Here is an 18789-nt window from a genome sequence, read left to right as displayed (position 1 = left end):
AACGTCACAAGAAGAGCGAATTTAGGGATAACTCCAACTGATCCCAGAGGACAATTGCGGTTCAAAATCGCAGACATCCAGTTATGAACCCGGCCCTGTTGAAGTTGTAATCTCTATGATCGTCATGCATGTTTAATAAGCAACAGCCACAAGTTCTGGTTAAAAAAAGATGGAAGGTCTGCACGACCCCCACTGTATGCTGGCTGCTTTTCCCTTCCGTCTTTCGACCAAATTTAGCTTCTTAAGTACATATATAGCGAGCTTCAGGCCTGATGAATTGTGGGATTCGGGGGTTTAACCATATTTTAACCATATCTGAATGCTCCTACACTGCACCACTGGAACGGTAGCCTCCAACCCAAGGAGGGAGAGGAGGAGGGTATTACGAGTCCCCTAAATACGACTGTTTGAAAGGCACTAACGGCAGGGAGCAGGAAGGAAGTGGGATAGTTCAGGTTCAAGTATCACACGGATCAGAGCGACTGTAAATAATGCATAGTAGTGTAGCTATTTTAAACCTTTTATCTTCTATCATTGTAATAGTAATGTCTGAAAATTTCATTTATTTTATTAGAACGCACCCTGTTTAAAGATTATTATTATTATTATTATTATTATTATAATTATTATTATTATTATTACTGTTAACTTGTAAACAATAGAAAGGCCACCATTTTACTCCCAAGTGAGACTGATTTTTAAAGAAATATCAATGAAGAAGTACTAACAATTGCATATCAGAGCCTCTAGATTTCAAATTTTTCTTGAGGACCGTGCCCCCACGTCCCCCTTGACGCTGGCTCCTTCGGCGTTCGAAACCGCTTGCCTCCCCTTTCCTGAAAGTCTGGCAATACGGCCCTGCACCTGACACTGGCACAACGAATGACTGAGTGAAGTAGGGAGATTTAGCATCGCGTTTACTTGAAACGGCAAATGTCACCTTGCCGTTTCACGTTTCACGTAAAATAGCGTGAACCTTTTGACTTAAGCTAATTTTGCGAGTTTCGATGAAGCTGTTTTGCGACTCACTTTGGTGAGTTCATAAAGAAAAGTGCAGCATCGAGTGAGTTATGAAGGATTTTTAAACATGCCCTAGTATGATTTGCCGGAAAAGATGTTGGGTAATTGTTGTCAACAATTAATTACTTGTATATATAAGAAAAAAAGGAAGAAATACTTACGTAGTTCTCACGTAGACGGCAAACGCGAAATAGCCTGTTTTTACGAAGAAACAGCGACAGGCAAGCGGCAAACGCGAAAAATGGCGGGAAAATCGTGGTCACGTGGTCATTTTTGCCGTTCGCGCTTCACGTATATACAAGATAACCCGAAAAAAGGACGTTATCCATGATTTAGTCGAAAGGAAAACTATGATTGATACGCCTTAGTATGTATTGATCACACTTCAGCAATCAAGAGATTGAAACTTTAGTCCAGTTTTGTTTGTATATGAAGCACTTAACCACAACAAACACAGGATCGTAACATACTATTTCATGTTTGAGATAGAACAACTATCCTGACCGATAAACTTTGATCAACCGAGGCCAATTTGAAGTAACTGAAGTTAGTCTGCTGAAATAGGCTGATTAGATAGTCGGAGTAGGCTCTTTTGCATGCGGAAAGGCTTGACTGTCATTTTGAGGCAGGCGTTCGCCCCCATTCCGCTCAGATCAAAGGGCAATGAATAGACCGACTTCGAGATTAAATGATTTGGTGCTACTGGCAATTTCTCCAACACACAGCTACCAGTACCTTAAGCCTGATTGTACCGCGTGGTCCCGTTAAACAACTGATATGCGTATGGGTACGGCTACTCTCTCACTTGACAACTGTGAGAATTTTTTCATCACATACATTAAATATGATTTAAATTTTTGTTACTTTTTTCTCCCCTGAAGATCTTTCATTTTGGTTTCAATGATTACATTTCTCTTCCACCGTTTTTCAAAATAAAATTAACTTGAATGGTTTGCAGCTGCTCTCTAATTAAAAATGAATAAGCCTCAATTATGGGGCTGCTTTTCACTGGGTGTTGAAGACCAAAGCTTCCCAATCACACCAATTACTGTGATCAACTCTGGAAAAAACATATAAGATAACTAGGCCGAACAACTAGCGCACTAACCACAGCTGGACCAACAATGGCGTATGCTTGTGAACATTGCGTTCCCTCTCAAGATTCAGTTTATTTCCATATTGAAAATCGGCATAGAAGACTAGATGAAACCAACGATTTGTTGAGATCATCTCAAACAAGCCGAGCACGTGAGCGGCATCGTCGAGACGAACTGGCGGACGAGCTTAAGGGCATTGAAGAAAGCGTGCTACAAAGTGCTCACAAGCAAGAAGGTCTGAGAGGATCGTGGAGTAAATCACGCGATAAAACATCGAAACTGGAGCGCCTCCGTTCTTTTGTCAAATGGCGGAAGCAACTTCGAATTTTACACGACGCCCTTGAGGACGCCATTGAAGAACTCTTGCGTCTTAACACCAGAAAAGCACGGCGCGCGGTGGAAGAATTACAACAACTTAAAGACGATGCCGCGTCAAGTCTTTTCCAAACCGCCGAATGGACGGAGAAAGACGTGGAAAATATCGTGCACGTCAACTCTGTTGGCGATTTCCGGGATCTACAAGCTACTAAGAAGAATTTAAGATCGATTGTACATGACGCAGAAAGCGTGAGGCGACTTTCGCACAAATTATCCACTCAAATGAAAAGTGAAGTGGAGGACATGAAACGCGAGTGCGTTTCCATGGTTAAAGACTTGGTTGCCATGAACCGGATCCTGGAAGAACAAAAGCGCGCTTTGGTTGAATGAGGGATCGGCAGCCTTCCGGACTCGTTTAGGCCTGGATTCTACCTTAACGTAATGGCGTCACCGTTTAACACTCGCCAAAGCCTTCCCTCCCTCTCTTACTTTTCCTTCTCCGTCTTTCAGCCTGTTTCTGAGTAATTCGTTCCATTATTTTTTTTCTGGGCCTCTGAGAGAGGCTAATCTCCAAGGCTTCGCACGGACAAAAGGGGCGAGGGAGAACGCCGCGCCCAGGCTACAAGCTAGCAATACTGAGGCATTATAATTTACATGTTAGAACCATTTGTAGACAGTGTATATAACACCCAATCTGATCTGACAGCAAGAAAATAGGAGCTAATGGTTAGGGACTCTTGTATAAATGGTGTCATGTTTTCACGAGACGGTCGAGCTCTTCTTGCTTATAATTAGAATCTGCCGGCCATAGTCAAGTGACGAGCAAAACAAGAAAAGTCACAGTTTTAGGTCTTAATTGATGGAATACAAACTCTAGTAAACCAACAGACTAGCGCACACCACCTGTAAACTAGTTAGCTTGCATTTATTTGGCTGCAATCACTGACTGTTTTGTCTTTCTACAGTAAAGCGCGCGCATTTCAGAAATTAATCAGAGGGTTATAAAATAAATAAACCCTTTTCCGGTTCGCTGGAATATCGGATGACAATGGAAAGATTATCTCCAAAATTTCACGATCCACCTAATCGAGTAAAACCCTCTAGAGGCATTCCATATCAAATTGGGTGCACCATGAGAACTTTTTTAACTATTCCATCAAAATTGACAGTAACCATAAACGGTCATCGATTTTGTACGCATTGCATGGCTGTTTTCCCTTGTTTCCACACACCAAGATGTATTAACACCGAAAACAATTTGTCGGTAGAACTCAAATTTTTTATTTGTTAATATATACTACTAGATAGCGTCTCTGAGGTAATTTTCTGATAATAAATAATACATCGAGAAGTGTCCATTTACAGAGAGAAGAAATAGAATGCTCAAGCAATATATACCTATCTATATATTTAAAAGGTTGAGGACTTTGTACAAACTTTTTAATATTGCTTTCAATTATTTGAGGCATAAGAACTTGAGATCAACAAGCAGTCGGCCTTGCCAAAAACTTGAGCTGGTTTTTGTGTTCACGTTTATGCAGTAACCGGAGACTGGCTAAACTGCTTAGCCCGCAGATACCTAGAGCTAATTAGCCACGCCCTGAGTTTACCACTTTCACTCTATTTAGTTTTTTTGTTCTTTTATAGTGAAGAGAAATGAGAAAGAAAATTGACAAAGATATCAGTTAAGTCACCTGTCACCATATTTACTCAATATTTTATCTGAGACGGGAAAAATCTCTTTTTAACCCATATCATCTACAACCGCAATTTTTGCCTAAGTCCAGCCTATCCTTGCCACGTAAATATGGTAACATCAGGTATCATCAAGTTTTACACACTTTTAAAGAACTATAGCCAACACTATAATGAAGACATCTAACAGGGCTTTGCTAGCAGGCCCCAGTTGTTCAAAGAGTGGATAACTTTTTCCAGCGGATAAATCACTATCCACCGGATAAAATGCATTGGTTGGAATACACTTTATTCGCTGGATAGAGTTATCCGCTCTTTGAACAACTGGGGCCTGGTCTATTGTAGCATCTGTGAGACAGAAATGTAACGAGTTAAAAGCCTCCTCCCTCTTTGGAAAGTATTATTGAAAATTGTCAAGCTTGGAATTACTGTTTTCATCATTCTGAGCAAAAGTGGTATATAAGAACCAACAAGAATATTCTTCGTTTGTTTCATTTGATTTGTTCCACAGAGTTAACCAACAAAATATATTATTGCACTTAATGTAGGAACTATGGCTGGCTGTTCTCAACAAAAAACCACCAAATCCGGCAAAGAAAATAGAACTTGTGAGTAATAAATTACTGAGCTGACTTAATAAGATTATTTACTGAAAAAGAAAGAATGGCGAGTAGATTCCAAACAACTAATTACTACAAAGAGAGCAAGATAGTTCCAGAAATGGAGAATAGAATAAGCTTCACTTGAGCCTTGTCACATTACAGCACTATACACACACCACTTTAAATAAACATCAAACAAGCTTTGTATGATATCTAGCAAGTGAAAGACAGTCAGTATTCTTTCTTTGAGCAATTAGATGTCAAATGTAACAAGCAGATTTAAGCAGTTTAGCAAAGAGTACAAAACAAGGGCACAACAGAACACCAAGTCTCAACATGAGTTGATTTCGGGCACAGACTGTGCAGGGCTGTCATCAAGTTTTTGACCATGTTTCATTGAGCTTTCTGAGTAAAATGACCCTAGAACCATCAAGATCAACCGTAACATCAAGGTTCATGACGACAGCTCTGCACACAGTAATTTACCCTTGCAAACATAGCATCACCACACTTCTATATTTTAATGTTGAGACAAGAACACAGAGGTATGGTCAGCCTGTGTGTAAGCGTTTGTCAGGGCATGTATCACCATGGTGAAATCTACCCAGCCAGTGTACATCATAGCATTTTGTTTAAACTTTTCATAACCCGACCCATTTCTAAGATTTGCAGAGGTAAGTTATACCCAGGATGACATTACTTCTCAAGTTGTCAAAACTGTTGCATGTACCTAGTTATACCCATACAACACTTGGTTGCTAAAAACAGCATTAACTTTGACCAGCGGAAAAACCTGCTGTCCAAGGGATGAAATCTATGAAGGCTGGTTTTCACTTCAACAGAGACAGAGTTGTAAATGCGCTTACAACTACCTTAGTGAAAACTAAACAACGGAGTCAAAAGTTCGCAGAATCAGAATAAATTTTTCCCATTGCGCTTATCTAGTGAAAACAAGATTGTTGGAGTCACAAGCCGAATAATAAGTCAATCATGATGTTTGTTCTGAGGCATTTTAAGAACGGTGCCTACTAATACCGAAGTATTTTTGTCCGGTTCATGACGGTGCGGGAAAAGCAGATCTTAGCAAGGGCTGTTGGAATCCAAAATAAAAATTGGGGGTAACCATGCATTTTTCAGAGATAGCTAAGCAACAATATCTCTAAAAACCGCCAAAATATAAAGCAATGTATGGGATTTTTTCCTAAATTGAAGCTTAATTATCTCTGAAAAATGCATGGCTATCCCCAATTTTCTTACGAGATACGAAAAGCATTTGCTAAGTTCTGCTTTCTCCGTATAGTTTTAAACCGCACAAAAATATTCCTGTATTAGTGGGCACCACCCATAGGAAACCTGAGTATCTCGAGATGCGCAGAATGTATGTGCAGTAACAATAGTAAGCACCGTCCTTAATTGGCTCATTGTTAGAATTGCTTTCAACTCCAGCAATCTTGGTTTTTACTTGATTGTAAGCCCAACCGGGAAAATTATGACTCCACTGTTTGATTTTCACTGGATCATAACAATATTTAGGCCTCTCATTACGACCTTGGCTTCAACTCTGTAGATGGTGAAAACTAGTCCTCGGCAGTGATCTATTGTACTGACAGGATAGTTAATTAACCAGGGCCTGCATCATGTTTTCTTTGTAAATCCAGCCTCAAATATAACAAACCTCGTCAGATTAGCTGGTTACCCTTTACACTGGAACTTATCGTGAGCTGCCTTGCTGCAGACTGGGAAACTGGGCTATGGTGCCCCTATGAAAAACACTGGCTACCAAGCATGTTTGCCATGTAGAGGCCGCACTGAAGATATAGGAATGCATTATTTCAATTAAACAATGCCCAAGTGCACAAGCTTGCAAAAGATAAACCTATATTCTACTGGAGCCATAACCAAGACTGGGTGTTGGAAGAGAAGGGATCATGTCCAACAGATATTGTCTATCAGAGTCCGACACATAGCTATGGTGATGCTGTGGGTTACGTGAGCCAGAGTGGTGATGTTGGCTCAGGTAAGGATGCCATCTTACATCAGCCTGCTGTCTTGCAGCAGCCTCGAGCTCCTGGTGCTGCTGTTGGAGATGTTGCTGCTGTAGTTGAAACAGAAGGGAGCTGGTGTGCGGCTGATGATGGTGATACAGTGCAGGCTGCACAGCTTGGTGATGGTGATGCATGATGGGTTGGTGGTGTGTGATGTGGTGACGTGGGGGTGCAGGAGCCAACTGAGGCTGGGGAGATGTCTTTTGGCTTGGGTGGTGGGGTTTTGGAGCAATTGCAGGGGTATCATTTATCTTTTGTTCTATCTCTTGCTCTTGTTTAAGAGCCTTTAGGAAAGCTGCTTTCAATCGAGCTGTGTGTTCTGCCTTGAGCTCTTTCTTCACATTGACAGTGCTACATTTTTCGCACACAGTCACCTCACCAGAGCCCCCATCCTGCTTCTTTGTCCATGAAGGTGAGAAGTCTGTGTTGCAGCGTGAACAAACTTTGGGGTTTATCTTTTGTTCTTGTAGTGGAGCATTTAATTTCTTACTTTCTTTATCAGCCATGACATTCACCACAGACTCAAGCCCAACAAGAACCATAAAATCTGGACTCCCAAGGCTTGGAATGAATGACCATTCAGGGGGTGGGGGCTTAGGCGGTGGAATCTGAAGCAGGGTTCTCTCCAACTGCTTTCGTAAAGCCATCTTGGCAGCAGCCTGTTTACCTCCGGCACTTTGCTGGGAGCTGCTTGGCAGATGATGCTGAAATGATACATATCCACTGCTAGCTGGGAGGCTGCTGACATTATTTGCTCGGACAGGAGTGGGGCGCACAGGTGCTGGCTGATTAGCTGCTGAATACACAGGACTGCCACGGCCTCCACTGTGAGGGTACAGTGGTGTTGGCTGAATTAGACTTGCCATGCATGTAACAACATTCTGAAGGTCAGCAATTGCAGAGGAGCCAGGTTTTGGCTGGGGTGATTGTTGGTGCATGGACTGCTGATGCACAGCAAACTCTTTCAGAGTTTGGGCAGCAGAACCTACAAATTTGCTTGAACCAGTATTTACAGGAGGCCCCTGTGCCGCAGCACTTCCCTTTGGTAGCAGTCTTGGTTGACCTGACACATCCCTGGGTGGGTGAAATGTAGAGGAAGCTAGCACTGTTGATGCCTTTAATGGTGGAGGAGGAGGAAGGTTTTGCCCTTTCTTTGGAGGCAGCTGAACAGAGGATTTTGCATTGTTTTGAGGGGTAGCTGCTGGTGTTTTCTCTACAACATTCTCTTTCTGTAGTTTGGAGTTACCCTTGACATCGTTACTTTGTGCAGCATGTAACTTCTTTAGCAAGAGAAGCTTAGCTTCCTCTTGTCTCAGCTCGTTTCTGAGGTGTGCAATCAATTTTTCCTTTGCCTGCAGGTCATCGTCATTTTCATCAGAAAGAGGTGACTCTGGCCTAGAGCCATCACTGTTCTCACCATTAGTGATAGAGTAATCAACTTTTGTGTCGCCATTCACTCTTCTTTTAGTCTCTGAAGAGGTTAGTTTTGGTACTTTCAAGAAGTCAACAATACTCTCCCTTGCTCGGTGCATAATCACAGGTTTCTTATCAATTCCATTTGCATGAGCAGATAGTGCAGAGGTCCCATTATTGCTTGATGTTTCTTTCTTCTGTAACTCTTTGACAGAACCCAAACCCAACTGTGCCAGAAGATCTTCTTGAGATATACACTCATCAGAGTCCGAATCCTTCCCATCTGATTTCAAATTTAATGCAGTATCCTCCTGTTTAGGAGGTTGCTCACTTGACTCTTGATTCAGTCGCAGACCACTTCCTTCCACATCAGGTTTTTCATCTTTTGGAACAGAGTCACTTGTCTTATTGGACTCTTTCTTCACAACTGGTTCACTTGTTTCCTTCTTCTGCTCCTTGTCAGAATCATCATCAGATGAGGAAGAAGATATTATGACTACAGGTTCACTGTCCTTTGTTTTAGGCCTAAAATGAACAAATTGAACATTGTAAATAAGCAACACTTAAGACATTTCCTGGTACTCAGTCTAATTTTATCATTAAATTCTATTATAAACTACCATGGACAGAGAAATTTTGGCCGGGTCATTAACATTACTTCGCCTGATTACAAACTTTTGAGTTCTACAACTGACATTCCTATAAATTCTTCTTTACAACAGTCTTGATTTGATAACTCTTGATGGAAAACTATTGAAGTTGAAATGGAAATCATTGGAAAGACAAAGAGTGAGGTAGAGGGACTTGGTACAGATGGAAAAATGTGGAAAAGGTCTGGTCACCTTGTGCGCCTAAGTGTGAAGAGGATATGCTATGTTGTGATTCCTAAAGCTACATGTATGCTCCACTTAAATGAAATATTCACCTTCCATTATAGCTCTCAGATGCCAAATTTAACAATAGCCCACAATCAATATACTGCCTTCTAGTTCACATCAAATGCTTACATGTATTTTGAATCTCATATTTTCCTTTTCAGTGTCAATAAACTGGGTTGAAGTTTGAACAATAACATATTGTCTCTAGTATATAACACCTCTCAAATGAGGGAGGATGGTAGTTATTCCAGTCTTAATGATACCAGTGGAGCTTAAGGGGCACTCAATCAAGCATGGGCATTTAATGGAGGAAAATAGTATTAAAATTCTAATAATAAATATAATTCTAAGACATTCAGGGCAAACTTCAACATTTGGTCTTCCTTTGTAATCTGTCTTTCTAGGAATAATATTAAGAAACAGCCTGAAATAAATGTTGACAATTTACTTTACTGTCCATCAACCTTAAAATTTTTGCTAAAACAATAAATTATTTTGTTGACATAAGGCTATGTGTATGATGAATATTGCTTCTGATTGAATGAAAAGAAAAGCTATTTTTACCATTTTTTAGATCAGTTTGGGATTACATGTATGAAATTGGTTCTCTCATTTTGCCCTTCCTTATCTAACATGCATGCAATGTTCTTGGCCTAAAATAAACTAAACCACCTGGCTGAAGATCGCAGGAAACAACTGAAAAGTCACTTGCTTAAATATTACTAACAGAACATAATAATTATTCTATCACAGTGTTCAACAAATTTTGCATAGCTACACGTATATTGGCAGGCCAAGGTTCTGAACTTGAAATTTTTTACTTTTAATTTCATATGTTAAGGGTTTCGTACAGTTCTAAAGCAGTTTTACTTAACAGATTCCAAAGAATTTGACTACTAAATCACAGAAATATATCTTAAAGGGGTCAAAATGTTGTTGCTGGTCAGGCCCAGTAAAAATGCTAAACTTTCCATCCGCTGAACCTGAAGGTTGATACACATGAGAAGACAAGTCCCTTGGATGCTGCAGGGACTAGACCTGGGGTCTTGTCACATTGTGTGAGCTACCCGAAAAGCCCAACACTCAGGTTAAAAATAAAAATTTTGCCAAAAAGGCTACTCACACGGATTTGGTCCCTGTGACTTGTCCCACAAATTCAACCCGTTTAAACTAAAGGGACAAGTCCCCTCAAAATCATGCTTGTCCCTTCGGGTGAACTGCTTGTGGGACAAGTAGCCTTCAATCAGGCCACTAGTGTAAACACTTCAAGGGACTGTCTCAGGGACTTCTCTACTGGACTTGTCCCCCATCAGGGTGCTGAGTGTACTGCACATTTGGGTCATACACTAGATTGTTACAGTACAAGGCTGCTGCCTAACGGGCGCCCGGTCGCCAGAGGCGCCCAAGGTAAGAGCATGGGCGACCAAATTTCGGTACAAGGAGCCCGCGCGGGCGCCTGACTTAACACACGGCATTAGACTTAACCTCCTTGTACATTATATTCCTTTAGCTGGAGTAGGACTTTAAACAGTGGAACTGTTGATATGGTTAGCGATGATGCGATTAGGCAGTATAAAATTTCCACAAGTAAACCGTAAATTATGTAAACCTAACGTGTTCAACTGTGAAGCTTTGTCGAAACGAACGAAGCCATCGTTTCCGAGTCCGGATGGCAGTTGAAGACTGGGTCTGAGATTTGACTTCCAAATATGGAATAGCAAAATTATGGGCTGTTTGTTGCCTATGTTGACATTCGTGCAGTTCATCGTTTGCTTGGGTTTTCGTCGATTTGATAACTTTTTTGTGGCGAGAATGGGAAGCTATCTTGCGTGCTATCGACTGGACGTGCTTGATGTTCGATTTCATGTACCAGTTTGCAACGTATCAGCATTTTCAAGAGACTTTAAAAAACAACACGCCAGAGAACGCAGTATGATATTTCATATTTGTAATGTGATGTCTTTACCTTGAATAAAGAAATTAAAGTAATGATCAACTTTGTGTTGGTTGTATTTCTGCCTTGCTGCACGTGCTTAGCGCCCTTTCCCGCTAAAATCGGCAAAGGTTCTGCTTTTCCCGCTAAAATCGGCAAAGGTTCTTCTTTTCTCGCTAAAATCGACAAAGGTTTCAGCAATTTGTCTTAAGCCCAGTGACTACAATGGAATTCTCGCAACAGGTAAGCAATGTTTATTTCTTACGACTCCGTATGTGAACATTTATATTAATATAGATAACGATTTGGAAACTGTCTCTTTCAAAACAATAAAATATATTTCCCGCTTTTAAAACACAACCGAAGATGCTGTGCCTTCATTTGACCTATATTCAATGCGGTTTTATTTAATCCGTAGTGACAAATGAAAGTAAATAATTCGGTTAATTCTTGTTTACGTGTTATTTATTAGGCCCGGCGAATTCTTATTAAAGTGTGCAAGAACCTCTATAACCTATGTAATGATCTTGGAAAAACAATACATGGATTTCAAACTGGGCTCCTAACAATGTGGCTCGGGCTCCTAACTTTAAACTTTAGGAGCCCGAAGGGCTCCCTAAAATTTTTCTTAGGCAGCAGCCTTGCAGTATGTTTCAAAAAACTTCTTTCTTATAAATGGTTTCCAAACTTTGCTTAGAATTTCTAACTTCATTGTAAACTTGGCAAACAGATTATGTAGTAAGTTGCTAATCACAATACAATCTTCAATACGAAGTTGTGAATTTCATGTGAAACTAGTGTGGCAAGTCACAAAGCTTGAGTTTCTAAGCGGATTGATTTCTACTAAAAACTGATACATATAAGGAAACCTTTTATTTTAATAAACAAGCAAAACTACGCTATGACGTTAACTGCTTCAAATATAAACTACTTTGGAGATACATTGTAACAAGGAATAAAAATCCAGACTCATAACTAATCAGAAAAAAAGCATCTCTTGCTTACAACATAATTATTACATTGTTGTAACATTGACATGTTACAGTTCTCATTGTGTACAGCATTTCTAGAATTATATATATCTGCGAAAGAAGAGAGTATTTCTCTTTGTTAAATGTCATGTAAAACACTCCAGGGCCACGTCTTTGAAGTTGACAATAATATCATTTACCATATTCAGCATGCCTTCTAAACACAGTTACCATAAAATAAGTCAAAGCACTCTATCACATCTCCTGGTATTACTGTTCCTTGTGGAAGAAGCACACTAAATTTTCTTGAAAGAATTAAATTACACCTAATCACTAAACATGACGTGAAGTTTTGAGACAAACACTGTCATGCTGTTTTCAACTTTGGATCTCTAATACAGGGTCCGAAATTGCGCCTTCCTGGTCGCCAATGCGACTAAAAATTTTGCACTGGCGACCAGAATTTCAAAACTAGTCGCCAGCGGGCGATTAACTATTTCATGCCACGATCATTATACAAACAATAACTTTGATTTTCAGCCAAATCGCTAAAAATAAAATTCAAAGCCGCCCGCCAATTGGTCACTTACTTTTTACCTTTCCATTGCTTTTGAAGTATAAAACCGATTTTCCTGTTATTATAAATCTATCACAACGCTTCACAGCTCGAGCGGTGCGAAGCTTCGCAGCCATGTTTTTTAAACGAGAAATGCTGCACGGTTGTGGCCTGGTGCGAACAACATGGCGATCCGTCGATCGTCTTGACAGAACGCGAAAGGAAAGATTGTTTACGGTTTTGAACATAGAGCAAAGAACCAACCGGCAGTTTTTTTTAAATCGGGTATATTTCTTCTCCAAAAGGTAGAGACAAGAGAGGGTATTAAGTTGACTTAAAACATTTAGCAGTCTTATGAAACTACGTATATAGCCGGCACTCGATTCGTTTGTCATGGTTTTTCAGTGTAAATCGCCATTGCGGCCCCAAACGCGTTCTCTTCGTTCTGATTCTTAAAAGAAAAATTGGCGACCAGAATTTTCCATCTGGCAACCAAATATTTTGGTTTGCGTTTCGCTGCGAAGGAAAACTTTTATTGACACTTTTTTTTCTGCTTTTTGGCGACCACATTTTTCCATATCGCCTGCTTAAAAAAGTTAATTTCGGACCCTGAATACTGAGCTGTACATTTTTTTTGCTGTACCCAACAAAGTTAATTCAAATCACCAGTTTGTACTAAGCTTGCTCTGTTTCCTCTTTTTTTCTGCCTCTGTCCTAAAAAATGTCTTCTGAAAACTCAAAACTATTAACACTTTGCACAGTGTGGTAATCACGCTGTTTTGTTTGCCTGTTTAGCAAGTCTCATGTTTTCTTCGTAGCAAGTCACTCTTTTGACTATTGCTTTCTTAACAACTTTTCGTAGATTTTCTCTTTAACAAAACATGGCATAGTTGTCCTTTGTAATGTAAAGGTACTCATATTTTATGAACTTCAATCATTTCAAAATACCCACATCCCACTGAGTTCCACATGAAATATTTCGAAGTCTACATTCTGATTAACAAGTTCATAGTGAACTACAGAAAATCTGAAAGAACTTCGAAAACCGTTTATCCTAAGTCTTAGCCATTTGTATGCGGAAGTTTCTTCCCTGAGTACACTGTGTCGGATTCCAACAGCAAAATCCAGGATACAGCTAACTGGATATTTCTAAGAAGTTCACTTAGTCTGCTCCAGTGATTCTAAACTGTCCCACAGAGACTGTCAAATCCTTCTAGATCTCTCCACCCAGTGTGGTTTCAGGAAAAGTACAGATGGACTTTGATGCAAATTTCGATATTCCAACTGTCATTATCTCAACCTCTTTTTGTTCTCTCTAATAGTCTTATACGAACAAAGTTCCTGTTGTCAACAGAAAAACTGGCCTTTATTTTACCATCAGTGACTAGCACCCTTAGTACAGGATTAGCTTAGTGCCAGACGTAGAAATAGTAACGAAGGAAATAATAATTGAAGCCTGGTTTAAAGAATCCACTGATGCAAAAAGCAATCAGGCGATGTTTTAATCTGAACAAGTTGTCGTGTGAAATTTAAGTAATTGACTCAGGCTTAAATACACCGCCAGTGGTGCTTCAAAATGTCTGCTTTTATGGTTTTACACTTTACTTTAACGGCAAAGAAATGATCTTTTAAGGAAATGATAAATGATTTGAAAATTCTGACAAGCTTTTAGTAAAAACAAAAGAACAGAGAACAGCAAGGTCTTAAGCAAGCAGATTTAAATCATCTTTTCTACAAACACCTTTTTTAGAAAAACGTTGAATTTTCAATGCTTTAAAACTCGAAATCTGAACGTTTTCAGTAAATATCAGTAGCTATCTACCACATGTATCTACACAAAAAAATTGATCATCAATATTTGAGGCAAAAAACAATGATACGACAAGTGAAAGTGAAGCAAAATTAAAACAGTATGTAAGCTTACGATGCAGCTGCAAATCTCAAGGACATGAAAGCATCAAATTGAACTGTTATAAGCTTAAACGTTGTTCAGGAAAAACAGAAGTAAGCTTCCGTTTCTGGGAAGAATCGGAACGAGAAGAGAATTAGTGATCGGAAAAAAACACCACAGCACAAAACACGTGCTGGAGAGAACTGAATTTGTAAGTTCGATACTCTTGTTGGCTCTTTGTCAAGACACAGATTTTGCTAAAAAAAAGTAATTTGATAATTTGCTGCGTCAATCGATAAAAAGAGATCACTTACTTCTCCTCGTTGCTCGGCTCGATTGTTTTCTCATCCGAAATCGTGTCATCAGTCGATTGACCCGAGTCAATCACTTTACGTCTTTTCACATCATCCTCGTCATCTTCAGCTCTGTTTGGTGATAATTTTAAGCGTTTCGAGCCCTTGGTTACCACTTCCGATGCCATCCCTGGATAGTACAAAAATAATTCATGTTAGAACTTGACATAAATATTCTGGGATTCGACAGAACCCATTTAGAATTTTGAATCAAAACAATGACAATGATCCTCATAAATTTGCCGGCAAAACGTTGAAGCAGCGGCCTCTCCACGCGTGACAGACTTTGAAATTTGGCTTTTTTTAGTAGCTCGAAAGACAGCCAAAGTATCTATTTACCAAAATATCGAGAAATAACCATTAGCAGTGTAATCACCGCAAGGGAATACGCTACGGGATTTTTTCAGAGTAGTACAATTTGGCGCCACTCACAAGATGGCTGACAGAGTAACGGAAGGATACCCGCTGTAGATTCGAAGGTTGGTCGATGCGAAGTTTATAATATTCCACTGGCGATAATAATAAACTTAAGCCACAAATACCTTGCTATTCACCGGAATATTTCAACGATGAAGCTCCACATTCAAAGGATTGTGTTCCAACTCGCCAGACGAACGTGACCGACTCGAGGACGAGGCTGCCACAGAATATAATTTGTGCAACGAATGGTAAAAAAAGCCCGATTATTTAGTCTGCTTCCAGCTACGACGGGCGATGGTTCGGCTCGATTTAATCTTTCTTCTTTTGGTTCTTTGTGTTGATACAGGCCCTTCCTTGAACGTGAACGGTTTTCAAATAGTCGACGACTTTCACCAACCAACAGTAAGCGAAGTTTCTTTCATTCGTTGGCCATGTGGTGTTTGCAACAAGGAACACGCACAATAATGGCGGTGAAAAGTGTGGTCGTGTAAAATATGTCGACTGTAACCTCACGTCCACGAACTATGGTATCAGCTGAACTGTGAATCCTCGAGGGAGTTTATACTTGAAGGTCAAACCAAAACCCTTCGTTAATTTCCTCTTTGCAAGCAGAAAGTATTTAGGATTTTCAAGCAAAAGAGGTAGGGGCGGGAACATGAAATCAAACGCCACAACCTTCTGATAGACAGACGTGTGCACAAAAAGTCGTCTCCCACACCCGCTGCGTTGAAAACGACAACCTGTCAATCAGCTGTTATTTAGACCAATCAAAGCTTTGAAAACGGTATCGGATCTGCCCGTTGCCTGGGCAACGAAAGCTGTACTGTAAAGGGGATGACGTAACCAGGTTGACATCCGGGAAAGTGGACAAACCGGTTTGACAAGTTTGTGTGCAGGTGCTATTGGCAGCACTTGTGACGTTTACTAATCCACTTGTGATGACACCTTGTGATTGGTTGAATGTCGGGGAGTAATTGTCGGCAGGCAGTAAAAAGCTTGATAAACAATCAGTAATCTTTTCTCGCCTTGGAATAAACAAAGAAGTACCCACTAACTTGTGCTATTACCACTTGGGCAACATTGCAGGAATTAGAGAAGGGGTATAGCACCACTGACTTACCACATGGTACCTTTCGTTTTTTGAAAAGGGTGATTCCCCTCTCTGAAACTGATTTCAATTGTATTGTAAGGTTTTACAAGTTCGTTCAGTAGTTTTGTACTTCATTGGTATCTTTAATGTTCAACATCTCCCAGGTACACAAGTGCCTCTCGAAAAGTACATGCACATCTTTTTTAGAGTCCAATTATTTCTCTTGGAAGGAACTTATTACTGGGCCAGTACTCTTGGCGAGAGTTGGAAGCCATTACTTCCCTGAAAAAAAAGTAACAATTTTTTCATACATTGTAGCGGATTTTGTTCATGCTTCAAATACAGTTGCGTTTGGTGGTTGATCCATATCTCACATTAGTCAGAGCAGTGAAGTACAAAGAAGCAATGATATTAGTGATTCTTTGTGGAATTCGGCAAATTAATTTATGCTGAGGCATTCGACGTGGAATTATTTTGTGTCAATGGGATATCGCACGTATGATCAATTTGCGGCTCATGATTGGTTATTTAGCCACAAACAAAACAATGCTTGTCACTTCAATTATTGTTGTTTGCGGTTAGCTTGTAATTGATATAGCATTCCAAATTTAAAATGTCAATCAAATATAGTCCAGCAGATAGAATTTTTACATGGCTTCATTGGCTGTGAAAAACGTGCCGTTATATTTTGGTCGCTCGACACACTGACTCTTGATTCTGAACCTTAAAAATATATTTATTGTGCTCATGAAAATATATAAACAAATGAGTTTGAAAATTGACCAAAGAAAATATTATGTATTCCGACAAATTTCGTTACATTTTAATCAAGAAATGCATCGGTTAAATTGTTCAGTTTGAAAAGAAAATCAATGAAAATTTGAAATGGCTTGCATCTGTTTTCACAGCGGAAGGAAAAATACAGTACGTAAAAATGACTCCAAGAATGTGTTATAGATATAAAGGATTAAAAAGATCATTGGATGATAATTTCCATCTTTGCCAAAAACAACTCATTATCATACCTCTAAAAAATGAAAGGTATGATATAAGACACACCAAAAATATAGATCCTAATATTTTGGAGAAATGATTTCTCAACTCGTAAGAAACTCATGAATTACTTCTGATAAGGAAATCAAATTCTCAGTGATAAAAATCAATTAAAAACGGGGCCTTTTGAGATTTCAGAAAGTAAAGCAGGTGTCCTACTGATCTAGGCCAGGACCCCAAGGTTATCATTCAACAGTGACCTCTGTTCATTAAATATTTCTTTCTTACAATACATTTATTTCTTGATCAATAGCTACAACGTAGCTTGATACCTTGGAATTATACAATGTGGGATTAAAGCATTTTCACAAAATTAATGTGTTTTTGTCAATGTTTACTGAGATAAGTTAACAAGACAAAATAACATACATGTCAGTGAAATTGTAGGAGATCATGGATTGAAGTTTTAATTAAAATGCCAGACTATTTCTGTGGGACACCTCACCCCATGATCGTAACCATAAACCAATAAAATTTTGTTCCCACCAGGAAAGGAAAACTTAGACCTGGTGCCATGAAAGGGAGAGAGAAATTCTGTGTTTTTTCCAGCTGGTTCTGGTGCATTTGCTTGTTCTGAAACATGAGCTTTCTGGGAAGGAGACACCTGTCTGCCATGTATATGTAATAACTCCAGTCATAACTGATCAACAACATCAATGAAATTGAGGATTAATCAGTTGATTACTGCAAATAATCAATGAACAATGCATGACTAATATTATTGATAGGCCATAACAATTTTAGTCATCGATAAGTCATTGATTGCTCATTGATATAGTGTGGCTACAAATGAGATTATTCACCTAGTACTATGATCGACCACGAAAAAAGAAAACAACATTACATGAACAATTTTAATTTTATTAGTAGAACATCAATATTGGATTCATAGAAAATGGATGAATTCTCCGATCCTCTCTTTCTCGTTTGTTATTGAACCAAACCTCGACTGCTCTGGTGTTTCAGTTATTGCCGCAGTTTTCAAAATTAATTCCTCAAGTACCCATTATGAGTGCTACTTGGATTCTTTAGAGAATATGATTATGTTGATCAATAGTTAATAATATTAATAACATTGACTTCACGACTAACACAATGACACTGATAAGTAATCAATGACATTGATGAGTAAATAAATATGCCACAAAATTGTGTCAATAAGTCATTGATTGCATGTTGATGTTATCTACAATAATCAATGACAATCAGGGCTGAGTTGCTCGAAGCATGGTTAGCGCTAACCATTGGTTAAGAAGTATTAAAACCTATAGGTTGTCATGGTATCTAACCCGGGTTAGCGCTAACCATGCTTCGAGCAACTGGGCCAGGTGATTACTCATTGATGTTATTGATCAGTTTTATTTGGACAAACTTTACATACGTGAAGACTACATTTTGTGTCCCAACCTCCAGTTCAGTTTGAATGCTGATTCGGTGAACCAGTCTATAAATAT

The 18789-nt window shown here is 39.4% G+C and overlaps 2 protein-coding genes across 2 annotated transcripts; one reads left to right on the top strand and one right to left on the bottom strand.

The window, feature by feature from the left end:
- Positions 1 to 1902: 1902 nt before the first annotated feature.
- Positions 1903 to 4796, top strand: LOC146468293 (uncharacterized). Its single transcript, XM_085125054.1, has one exon. It carries the CDS (start codon positions 2145 to 2147, stop codon positions 2823 to 2825), a length of 681 nt encoding a protein of 226 aa, XP_084981180.1. The 5' UTR covers positions 1903 to 2144; the 3' UTR covers positions 2826 to 4796.
- LOC146468292 (uncharacterized) lies at positions 3693 to 18707 on the bottom strand. Its single transcript, XM_085125052.1, has 3 exons — positions 15315 to 18707; positions 14734 to 14902; positions 3693 to 8715 (listed from the first exon to the last, which is right to left on the bottom strand). The coding sequence occupies exons 2-3, from the start codon at positions 14898 to 14900 to the stop codon at positions 6609 to 6611; spliced, it is 2274 nt and encodes a 757-aa protein (XP_084981178.1). The 5' UTR covers positions 14901 to 14902; positions 15315 to 18707; the 3' UTR covers positions 3693 to 6608.
- Between the last annotated feature and the right edge of the window lie 82 nt (positions 18708 to 18789).

Source organism: Pavona decussata, unplaced genomic scaffold (genome assembly GCF_977016875.1).
Source record: "Pavona decussata unplaced genomic scaffold, jaPavDecu1.1 SCAFFOLD_133, whole genome shotgun sequence".
NCBI lineage: Eukaryota > Metazoa > Cnidaria > Anthozoa > Scleractinia > Agariciidae > Pavona > Pavona decussata.
The sequence above is the reverse complement of the archived record's forward strand: the minus strand, read 5'-3'. Positions and strand labels throughout refer to the sequence as shown.